Source organism: Sinocyclocheilus rhinocerous, unplaced genomic scaffold (assembly GCF_001515625.1).
Source record: "Sinocyclocheilus rhinocerous isolate Xijiao unplaced genomic scaffold, SAMN03320098_v1.1 scaffold1687, whole genome shotgun sequence".
Taxonomy (NCBI): Eukaryota; Metazoa; Chordata; class Actinopteri; order Cypriniformes; family Cyprinidae; genus Sinocyclocheilus; species Sinocyclocheilus rhinocerous.
This window is the reverse complement of record NW_015660051.1, coordinates 1,297,653-1,309,274: the sequence shown is the minus strand read 5'-3', so window position 1 is coordinate 1,309,274 and position 11,622 is coordinate 1,297,653. Positions and strand designations below refer to the sequence as shown.

The 11,622-nt window shown below is 36.7% G+C and overlaps 2 protein-coding genes and 1 long non-coding RNA gene across 4 annotated transcripts in view; 2 read left to right on the top strand and 1 right to left on the bottom strand.

The window, feature by feature from the left end:
- Positions 1 to 2,683, top strand: part of tspan6 (tetraspanin 6) — a 4,488-nt gene extending 1,805 nt beyond the window's left edge. Inside the window, exons 3-9 of the mRNA XM_016533914.1 lie at positions 514 to 588; positions 691 to 742; positions 1,493 to 1,530; positions 1,644 to 1,805; positions 1,901 to 1,984; positions 2,074 to 2,152; positions 2,297 to 2,683. Of these exons, the coding sequence (XP_016389400.1) occupies positions 514 to 588; positions 691 to 742; positions 1,493 to 1,530; positions 1,644 to 1,805; positions 1,901 to 1,984; positions 2,074 to 2,142 (480 nt within the window). The 3' untranslated portion in view covers positions 2,143 to 2,152; positions 2,297 to 2,683. The remainder of the gene's footprint in view (positions 1 to 513; positions 589 to 690; positions 743 to 1,492; positions 1,531 to 1,643; positions 1,806 to 1,900; positions 1,985 to 2,073; positions 2,153 to 2,296) is intronic.
- Positions 1 to 3,809, bottom strand: part of LOC107724840 (uncharacterized) — a 3,955-nt gene extending 146 nt beyond the window's left edge. The window contains exons 1-2 of the long non-coding RNA XR_001638054.1: positions 3,154 to 3,809; positions 751 to 756 (exon numbers count right to left, since the gene is read on the bottom strand). This is a non-coding gene — a long non-coding RNA (uncharacterized LOC107724840). The remainder of the gene's footprint in view (positions 1 to 750; positions 757 to 3,153) is intronic.
- A 235-nt stretch (positions 3,810 to 4,044) lies between these two features.
- LOC107724839 (mid1-interacting protein 1-like) lies at positions 4,045 to 5,710 on the top strand. 2 transcript variants are annotated; one of them, XM_016533916.1, is made up of 2 exons: positions 4,045 to 4,173; positions 4,873 to 5,710. In XM_016533916.1, exon 2 carries the CDS (start codon positions 4,875 to 4,877, stop codon positions 5,352 to 5,354), a length of 480 nt encoding a protein of 159 aa, XP_016389402.1. In that variant the 5' UTR covers positions 4,045 to 4,173; positions 4,873 to 4,874; the 3' UTR covers positions 5,355 to 5,710. The 2 variants fall into 2 exon arrangements, with proteins under 2 accessions (XP_016389402.1, XP_016389401.1); XM_016533915.1 differs by having other exon boundaries at positions 4,868 to 5,710.
- Positions 5,711 to 11,622: the final 5,912 nt, after the last annotated feature.

Sequence of the window (11,622 nt, the reverse complement as noted above, 5' to 3'; positions counted from 1 at the left end):
TTTGACCCAGCGGTTGGGTTACTACCCAGAAGGTTGGGTTAAACATTTAACCCAATTGCTGGGTCAAAACAACCCAATTGCTGGGTTTGTCCCTATTTTACCCAGCACTGGGTTGTATTTAACCCAGCATTTTTTAGAGTGTAGAGATGTCATACGATTTCAAAACTGAGAGTGATCAAATTCATAAATGTGGGAGTAGTTACAGCACATTCTATAAATACGGTAAACTTTGAATGCTTACGTCCTTTTTTGTGTGTCTTATATGACACAAAACTGACGTATCATGAAAAGTTGCTTGTTTGCATTTGATGTCCCCTTAAAAAAATTGTCTTTTCAGACTTCGACCCTGTTACTAAAGTAAGAAAAAAACAATTCTTTAATACATGAGAAAATTTATTAATAACTTACAGAACAACATTTGGTTTTCAGCCCTTATTTTGTACCCTATTTGCTGAAATTTCATTGTTTTGTATTATGTTTTGAAGCATTTTTTCTTTTCCCCCTCCCTTGTAGTATGCTATGTTCCTGACGCTTGTGTTCTTAGCTGAACTAGTGGCAGGTATATCCGGCTTTATTTTCAGACATGAGGTAATTCTTTTTTTTTTATCTTTACATACAGTATTTCATATACTATCTGCTGTGTAAGCCAAATAATGTTTTCACTTTGTTTTTTTTGTTGTTTTTTTTTAGATTAAAGCAGTGCTTCAAGGTGCCTATAATAAAGCTGAATCAGTCTACAGTGGTAAGAACAATGACCTGCTGAATTCAGACAAGAGCACCAATGCACCATATGTCCTCATTGGGACTGGAGCCAGCATCATCATCTTCGGGTTGTTCGGTTGCTTCGCGACCTGCCGTGGAAGTCCATGGATGCTGAAGCTTTTAGAGTGTAGAGATGTCATACGATTTCAAAACTGAGAGTGATCAAATTCATAAATGTGGGAGTAGTTACAGCACATTCTATAAATACGGTAAACTTTGAATGCTTACGTCCTTTTTTGTGTGTCTTATATGACACAAAATTGACGTATCATGAAAAGTTGCTTGTTTGCATTTGATGTCCCCTTAAAAAAATGGTCTTTTCAGACTTCGACCCTGTTACTAAAGTAAGAAAAAAACAATTCTTTAATACATGAGAAAGTTTATTAATAACTTACAGAACAACATTTGGTTTTCAGGCCTTATTTTGTACCCTATTTGCTGAAATTTCATTGTTTTGTATTATGTTTTGGAGCATTTTTTCTTTTCCCCCTCCCTTGTAGTATGCTATGTTCCTGACGCTTGTGTTCTTAGCTGAACTAGTGGCAGGTATATCCGGCTTTATTTTCAGACATGAGGTAATTCTTTTTTTTTTTTATCTTTACATACAGTATTTCATATACTATCTGCTGTGTAAGCCAAATAATGTTTTCACTTTGTTTGTTTTTTTGTTTTTTTAAGATTAAAGCAGTGCTTCAAGGTGCCTATAATAAAGCTGAATCAGTCTACAGTGGTAAGAACAATGAAGATCTGGACAGAATCCAGAGAACAGTAAGCATGTATTTGTTTTATTGGGAGCTGTACAAAACATCAGGATTACATCAAACATCACTTATCTGCTTAAATGTTATTCTGAGGAATGTAATTTATTTTGTCATTTTTAGCTGCAATGCTGTGGAGAGAAGAACTACACCAGCTGGGCAAACACGGATTACTTCAAAACCGAGGGCATCCCCAAAAGCTGCTGTAACAAGACTGCTGGTGGAAACTGCCCGTCTGCAGAACTTAAAGATCTTAACAAGGCTGCATTAGTGGTATATCAACGGGTAAGAACTTTGCTGCTTCTGAACACTCCTAAATCAGCAAATATCATTAGACTTATTTCGTAATTCTGGAAGGGAAAAAAATCCTTCTCTTGTAGGGCTGTTTCTCCCTGATGACTGCAACATTGGAGGCCAATCTTGGAATTATTGCTGGAATTTCTTTTGGAATTGCATTCTTCCAGGTACTCATCATGTCCATATAGTATTTTGAAATGAATCTAGTCTGTAATGCATGTAATAATATCTATTTTTCCATTCAATTCCTCATCAGCTCATTGGAATATTCCTGGCATGTTGTCTGTCTCGCTATATCACCAACAACCAATATGAGCTGGTGTAGTGATCCACAGGTATATTTTCTTACTCTTCCCGTTTGGCTGTTCTCTTTAAAATGGCACAATTTTGTGTTGTTTTATTACGTGTCATTTCATGAGTATGTTGATTGATAAAAAATGACTAGGTTTTCATTTAAGGGTTCTTCTGTCTGATTACAGGGTATCAAACTGGAGATCACAGAGGGCTGAACCTGACAAAAGGGAAAACATTTAGTTTCAGTGTTTTGTATGTGTGCCTTAGCTAAACATTTCATTTTAGAGAACTTCTGACTGCTTTTTAAAGAATATTTCTTGTTGGTAACTACATTGAAGGGAAGGAACCCATTCCAAAAGGATACGTTCATTTTGCATTTGTTTTGCCAGAGTGTATATATAACAGTGATTACAGAAGTTTGTAGAAAGTGCATGTGTTTTAGCCGGTTACACCAGGAACATTCAGTCAGTTATGCAGTAAACAGTGTACTGCACACCTTGACATTTGTTTAATTGGAATTAACACGTGCTAAAACTTTGCATCTAGTAAAAACAGTAGTAACATTTCTTGCATGCACCTAAAGTTCAACATTTTCTCAACATTTGCCAAAAAGAATGTTTTTGAGAATGACTTGACAATAATTTGAGACATTTAAGATGTTATCCACTCAACATGTTACATAGGGATTTCTGTTTGTCACCAGCAGTTCATTTTCAATAACTATTTTAAAACATGTATTTTCATTTCCACTTGGATTGCTGCAGCTGTAGTGTTAGTTGTAAGGTTGTTGAATGTCATGGCGGTGATGTGCTGAAGAGAACATTTGTAGTGTTTCTTTAACTTTGTCTACAACATGTGAAATTTGTTGTGGTCCAGGTTAATCAGGTAGCAATATTTAACATGTACATACAAAGCTAGAAATATCAGCGTTATCTATACAGGGGTAGAGCAGTATTTAATGACATCCTTGCATTTGTAAGTAAAATAAGGTGATGTATAATCCAGATTACTTTTAAAACTGTTAATTCTTTTCTCGCGTCACTCCAGCTTAATTTTTGTCGAAAGATAAACAACCCTCTGAGTTTTGTCAGCATATGGGTTTACTTTTTGGGGCATGCACACATTTATATCTTTGTAAGACAGCAAACTGTCAACAGCCTGTTCTTTTTGTGTAAACTGTAAAATGCATAGGAACAATAAACTCTTTTATATGAGCATAGGCTTCAGACGTAGAACCACCAGATGGCGCTATCTACTTACGTATACAACTACTCGATGTGCAATCTGGGTAAATCCAATGAAGAGCGTGGATTCTAAAGGAGGTCCACAAGGGCGAAGTGTGCCATTTGGGACAGTCGTTTAATATAAAGAAATGTAGGCAACGTTACTATCTTTAATAATTAAAAATCTGAATTACTGTCCTAAAATGTTTTAAATCAAGTGGGCTGCAGATCGCATAATTGACATATACGACACTGAATGACCATAGAGGGAAAATAGTAGTTTGTTGGTTATATCACTATTTCTTCAATCACTACCAGCAAGAGCTCATATTTAAGTAAAATGCGTTAAGAGTGAAGAAAATGTCACAATTTGCCCACCCACATGTGAAGAGATATTTTGAAAAAGATACCGACATACATGAATGCAGATGAAATACTGAAGCTCGATTGGTCCGAAGGCCTGTCAATCACTTGCAGCTCGGTACACCATTGGACATGATGCTTCCCCGCCTGACGTCAATAGTATAAGTTTGTCGGTCATCGCCTGATCCCACAGAAGAAAGCAATATTTTGAAAAAGATACCGACATACATGAATGCAGATGAAATACTGAAGCTCGATTGGTCCGAAGGCCTGTCAATCACTTGCAGCTCGGTACACCATTGGACATGACGCTTCCCCGCCTGACGTCAATAGTATAAAGTTTGTCGGTCATCGCCTGATCCCACAGAAGAAAGCCACTTTCTTCTCGATTGGAGCGATATAAAATCTTGGCTGCTTCATTAATCGTTTATAGTTTCTCTTTGGGTTATTTCAGTCCAGTAAACGGTTACATCCAGGTTAGTAATTTGCTTCTAAATCCTTTTTGAGATTTATTGCGTTATCATTGCAGTGAGGCCTGTCATGTGTAAACGGGCCACGATTGGGTCTTTACCGTTACGTTCTGCAGTAGTTTAATATCTGAGAGTCATGTGTTTCCGATGCGTTTAGTCTTATACATCGTTTAATATTGTTTGGTTATTGATGATGCTTTAAAGAGACAATGCAATGTGTCTATCTATAAATTAGCGAGGCGAGAAACCAAAAACGGTCTCATTTTTAACGATAATAAAAATAATGTTCGAGTAAATCGTTCTTTTTAGTTGATTCAGTTGAACCGCTTAAAAACCGGACCGAACGGGTCGCACTGAATCGGAGTGGTTCTAGGGTGAACTCGTTGAACCGAGAAATCGCGGCGTTGGCTTGATTACATGGCGGTTTATTAAAACGTGTGACTTGATTATTTATTGTCTAAAAGAAATGCAAATTCAATTTATGTTCGAGGTGAATCATGGCTGCAGCAACTGAATTAGGACTTGTGAAACTGCAATAAAAACCCTTAAACTACATATGGCTTTATTTTAAATCGCTCACTCGGTTTGTTGCGTTCGTTTTTTTATAAAGGTTCTAGTTGCTCCTATTGCAAGAGATTAAGTCTAAAACCTTTTTGCTTCACTATTGATTAGTCACTTAGATTGTACCCTTTAATTTCAGTTTAGCCATGATGCAGCTCAGCAACGACACACAATGCAACAAGCACTCGCTGCTCAACGTCATGAACCGGTTCATTGCTGCTGCCAACAACATGGACGAGACCATCATGGTGCCAAGCTTACTGCGGGACGTGCCTCTGGAGGACCAAGACAGCCAAGCCTCTGTTAGTCACAATAACAACGAGCCCTCTTTCCCCAGCAAACAGAGGGACATGTATGAGCACTACCTGCTGTTAAAGTCCATCAAAAACGACATGGAGTGGGGCCTGCTGAAGAGGGAGATGGGCGGCAGCTTTCTAGAGATGGCAGTGAAGCACGAAGAGCTGCAGGTGAATGGCGGAGCTGCAGAGGAGGGTGCCGACCTGGAGTGCCAGTTCCACTACCACCTCCATGGACTGTTTGCTGTTCTGTCCAAGCTGACGGTCCAGGCTGACGACCTCACGAATCGTTACAAGAGAGAAATCGGTGGAGGTAGCCTGTTGCGATAGGGTTGATTCATTTAGAATTAAAATGGACTCCTCTTGAACCGTTGGACTGGGAAGTGAATGGGTGGCAGTGGTCCTAAAGGGCTTTAGATTCCCCTCTGCCATCAAAAAAGGGTTTCTTACCTGAATCTGTTGTCCTGTGGCCTGTCCTGGTGGTATCTGGTACTTTCAGGAAGTTTCCTTTAGACGTTAAAGGGCTATGAGAGTAATGAGGGTTTTATACTGACCATTTCAACAGCATGCATCTACCCCAGTTAGGCTTTAGTTTTGGGTTTTGTTTCAAGTCTCTATGCCAGGTTAGAAAGCCCTTGACATTGTCACTTAAAGCTGTAGAAGAATGTGAATGCTGGTAATTCAGTTCTTTCTATTAGCCAGCCAATGCCTTTTAATGAGGGGATTTTTTTTTATGTATTAATGCTGCTCTTGTGCACTTGTCCATGTGAAATGGCGTGCCTTCTGTTTTCATTTCCCACTTGTGCTGTTCTCAAGTATGTGTTTGTCATGCGTCGTATTAGTTTGAACAGGGCCCATATGAGTCCGTATGCCACTTGTATTTTGTTTTTCTGGTTTGTCCTAAAAGATTTCAAGTTTTATATCATGCTGTAATAATATAGTGACTTATTAAATAAAGCTTTAACTTAAACTGTCTGTCTGCATTGTCTTCCTAAGTATTGCCTTGCATTTCCTCTCCTCTCAAGTGCCGTAAGATGCCAACGTTTACCGGAGGGCTGGGTCAGATATCTAATCCTGAATGGAGCTAGGAGTATCTGCTAATCTAGTTTCGTAAAGGCTGCGTCTCTTGCACTGTATGTGAGGAATGTGTCTTAAGGCAGGTTTGAGCTTGACTATTCATTAGGTGTTCTCCTGTTTGCAATGATTTAAAGGGATAGTCCAAGTTCAACTGAAAATCATACTTGTCATTCCAAATCTCTATGACTTCTGCAGCACACCATGACATTTTTCGAGTATGTTGGTAGGCAACTCATATGAATTTTCTTTGCTCTCTTTAACCTGTTCTCAGTTCCCGACAGTGTTTTAAAGGCATAATCCAACCAAAAATGTGTATGTTAAATTAAGTGTTCCAAACTTGTTTGACATAAGATTTGGAATGACATGACTGCAGAATTTTCAGACATTTTTTCAAAACATGCTTTGAAGAATGCTGGTAACCAAACGTTTTCTGTTCCCATTGACCTGTGTTAAATAGACAAAATGTGCAATGGAAGTAAACTGTGGTTACCAACATTCTTTACAATATCATCTTTTGTGTTCTGTGGAACAAAGAAAATCAGGTTTGGAGTGTCATGAGGGTGAGTGAATTTTAATTTTTGGATGGAATAGGCTATGCCTTTAACTCCTCTTAAACTGTATAAGCACCGGCTGAAACTGGTGTTTTAAATGCTAATGCAGGCAGTACCATAAGACATGACATCATTCTTATCAAATATAGCGGTTCAAAGTGTATTAGACCCATAAAAAGTGTCTGGGTAAGATTATCAGTTCATGAATTTTTGATCTTATTAGGAAAGTATATCTGATCCTTTAAGATACTGAGTTTTAATGTTCAGTTCTCAAGCATTGTGAGTGTTTGAAACTTCAATATAACCTGAATTCCTTCAGTCACAAAAGATAAAGTGTTTAGAGGAAATACATTTTCTTAATTTTAGCAATTCCCCAACTAATCTTACATGCATTTTATACTCCCATCTTAATTCTGTGTGATTGATTATGGATCATTTTTGAAAGTAGAAACCCATTTACCATTCCAAACCAAAGTGTTTCTCCTATTGTGTTCCACTGAACTGTGAACAATACAACTTTATAACCGTTCAAGCCGCAATTGTGGAAACACCCAGCCTTTGAAGTAATGCAGGTGGGTGGACAGACACAAAGAATAGGAAAAAGCAAAGCAAACGTAAGAATCACAGTAATACCAATCAAAATGTCTGCTTTGGCTACAGAGGGGCATTATGGTATATCAGACCAATGCAGTCCAACCATCTGTCCATTCAAGTGAAATAGGTCAGCGTGAGGCACGCAAACTGTGCCAGGCAGTCAAAGGAGCAAATCTGCATGATACATAAACCAGCAACTAAATGAGGGATTTCCAGCTGACTTAAAATGTAATTTTAAAGCTTCAACCAAAATGCAGCATGAATAAAACATTAAAAGCAAGCCATTTATGTTGTTTCACCCAGAAAGCATCTTCACAGAATCCACATGCATGTATACTAGAGAATGTAAAGATTATGATGCAGAGGAAAACGTTAACAGTAAGTTAAGCTCTATCTTATTGTGTCACTATTCCTCTGAAATCTATTAACAGTGCAACCATGACAGACTGGCATAAGGATAAAAACATCATAAATCATAAAGGGACTCATAAAAGCATAAATCAGTTTCAAAATGTTTGGCTGGATCAGCCATGGTGCATTGAGTGACTACGTGATCAGGCAATCTAGACTTGGGCCGGGCACATCTGCCCTTTACGTGCTCCCGTACATTTTGGCACCCGCAAGAGAACTTTCTAAACAAATGCAATGCTGGCATAAACGCGTGAGACGTGGCAGAATGTTTCGTGCACTCTGACTATCAGATTCATCAGTCTTCATGGTCAAACTACTTTTAAAAGACAGTGATTCAAAAAATGAATTATTGATCAAACTAATACCTATTTGTGGCAACATCTCCCTGTTGAATTTGTGTTTACTCAATAATACATACACATTAAGCATAAGAGAACAAATGCTAAAACAATCAAGAACCAAAAAGGACATAATAAAAATACATGAGACGTTTTTTTATCAGGGTTGGGGAAACTACCTTGAAACTAATCATAATGCAGAGTAGAAAAAGCTGTAAGCTACACTACAAACAAAAAGTAGCTAAAACACTTTAGTTACTTGAGGCAATTTTTATAATTAAAAAATATATAACTATGCAATTATATAATTTTATCAAATATGTGTTTTTAATAAGGGTTTTTAAAAGAATTAATTGTCTCATTTAGGGTGACTATAAATTGAACAGGTAAATACATACTAAATACAGCTAAATAAATGAGTTAATAAAACACCCTCATCTCATATACATTACTGAATCAAATACATAAAACAGTCAAGAAATAAAGTTGTTATATAAGTTGGCATCATTCATAAAATCTGCTCATTTACATGAACCATCCGAACGATCCGATTCACTAGAATGAATCAGGCTTTCCAACTCTACGAAAGAGACATTTAGAATGAAGCGATTCACCAGAATGAATCAAACTTCCCAGAGAGATCCGTTTAGGAAGAAACGATTAATTGGGATTGAACCAGACTTGGTGCTATACTGGATATGAAGAGAGAGAGAGAAGCATTTAGGATGAACCGATTCAGTGACTTGTAACTGGCACACATAAGAGAGAGAGCCATTTATAGTCAACCGATTCACTAGAATGAATCAAACAATTCAGTGCTTCCTATGAGAGAAATGGCTGTTTAGGACAAACCAATTCACTAAAACGAATTCAATTTGGGATTATATATGAGCGAGAGTATCATTTAGGATTAATTGATTTAATGGAATGAATCGGACTTGTAATTGGTACACATAGGAGAGAGGGCTGTTTGTGATCAACCGATTCACTAGAATGAATCAAACATTTCAGCAGTTCATATGAGAGAAAGGACTGTTTAGGATTAACCAATTCACTATAATGAATCGGACTTGGTGCTATACACAGCCATTTAGGATGAATCGATTCAATGGTATGAATCATAAATCATAAATGTTGAAAGCGAAAAACGTAGTTAAGTTAGTAGTGTTGCTACACTGCTACTTAATGTTATGGTCCTAGGTAATTTAATAATGCATTTTGGCATAATGTTGGCTGGCTGACAGCTGTTCGTGATGCTATGGTGAGATGATCAGCTGGTTTGGGTAAGGAGATGCTCACCCCACTCAGCCTCACAATACTAGGCCTTGTATTGTATAATGAGAGCCTGTGTGCTCCATCAGAGCATTACCAATCTGTCTCTGTACGACCTCTCCATGCTTTCACACCACCCACTGGGCACAAATGTCAGCAAGTGATATGTCTCATGGTTATGTTTTTCACTGTGATTTTTTAGGAGATGCATGATAGCGGCTAGTGTGGCAATTTCCCTTGCGTTCGCAAGTAAGATGCCCTTGATAGAGCAACAGAGACATGATTGCATAAAGATGCAATAAAGCAATAGTTCCTAAGCAATTGTTCCTTTTTATTGTGCCCTATTTCTTAAGAGGTCAGAGTAAAATTAGAGTTGGTAGAGAAACTCTTACACTGTAAATATATATATATATATATATATATATATTTCAAAGTTGTAAATAAAACAAACATTTTTGGAGAAAAATGATTATAAAAAAACAAAAAACACTATTTCACATTTAACTCAGTGTGTTACTTGCCAAATCTTTGTAATTATTTGTGAAATTTCTGAATGAAAATTGTTTCCACACGAATTTTTTGAAAGCAAGCCAGTAGCATTAGGTTTCCTTTTTCACATTAGAGCACAAATTAAACATTTACCTGTGTATTTGTTTTGTGACTCCTTATTCCACAATTGTTTAAAAAAGTGAAAGCCATATCAAAGCCAATTTTCCTCTCAGAATTTAAAAAACAAAATGTATTTGTGATCATATTTATAAACATTTTGAATCAGGTTTTTTTCTGTTTTCTTTTTTAATTTCAATTTAGATTTGTTGTGCTTTTGTAATTTTTATTTGTATTATTTGTATTTTATTTTAAACAACAGTCTCACAGATTAGACTTAATTATTTCCGATTAATTATTTGAAACCTTGTAACACAATTCAATTGATTTTTTTACTCTGAACAGAAACAGTCTTCCATGTTTTTTCCCATACATTATATGTAAATGTTATATATAATTTATTATATAGACTTTATGAAGAAAGCACACTTATTTAAGACACTTTAACTTAGCCAGATGTTTATTTAATGACCTTCAGATTGCTGATGTAAGGTCACAATATTTGTCTCTCTACTGATATCTTTCCTATCAAGCTCTTTGTGTATAGTGCAAGGCTGAAGTGCAACCCCTTCCTCTGTCTGTCACAGGAAACAGAGCCTGCAGAAAGTGTGGAGGTGTATGTCAACAAACAGCCAGCAAAGAATAAGCGCTTAGTGACCCTGAAAAGATCTAATGTTGACATTGTATTGAATACAAGCTATCTTATCACAAAATGTTTGCTCTCTTTGTACTGCACTGCAACACTGCAACTTAAAGACTGTATGTGAGAAACACATGCTGTCTTCCAACGGAGTCAGAGAGGGCAGAGAATTCATCCTGTCCTGCAGCTGTCTTGCTGTACATGATCAGCTCATGAAGAATATATATATGATAAGTCAGGGTGTTCCATGCACGAAGTGTAGCTGTAAGAGTGTTCAGGGCAGCTGAGGTTACATAAGCCAGTAGGCGTGGTGCTCAGATGGAACATTTACAACCAGTGTTGCCTTGGTTCACTCCACCCATACAGCTTGCCCTGGATAACACATGCCCTGCAATATCAGTATAATAATCAGTATAGTTTCTCTGTTAAAATACTTCCCCATTCACTGGAATATACTGTACACTTTCCCCTTCTTATGATTATTCCTCCATGTAGTAATTTGACAGACATGTTATTTTTATATTTGCACAAAATATTCAAGAAAAAGTATCTTCTCGGCCTGTTGTCCTCATAGATTAAAGAATGGTCTGTCGAGAGTGTCCTCAGAAAGGGTCCAGCTTCACGTGATTTAATCTAATTTGAAGGACAGGAGTCAGTCAATGCGAGTCATTAGGTAGATTGTCAGTCATGTCCTGCTGCATTATGCATGAAACATTTTAATTCAGGGATTCAACTGTTAATAATTGAATTTAAGCACTGAAATTATACCATAAATTATACAGTATTTCAGTTTGAAGCAATATATTTCTAAAAATTTAAATCATACGTGTGTGTGTATATATAGAGAGGGTATAGAAGCAAAATTAAGCGGCCATGTTGCTGCTGGGACTTTTATGTCACAGGTTTTTTTAGTTTTTTTTTCAATCTAGTTTAAATCCAGTTTAGTTAAATCTAATAGATTCTGTTTTGTTTTGTTGATGATCACATTAAAATTGTTTCGGAGACTTTTATTAAATTAAATTACTAAACATTACTAAATGTTTAAAACTATAATAACAAACAAAAAGTGACAATTTCAATATTAAAACAAACATTTTCAATATTAATCG

Bases quoted from the DNA above. Each gene is read 5' to 3' on its own strand.
- LOC107724839 (XM_016533916.1), top strand. From the start codon at position 4,875: ATGATGCAGCTCAGCAACGACACACAATGCAACAAGCACTCGCTGCTC.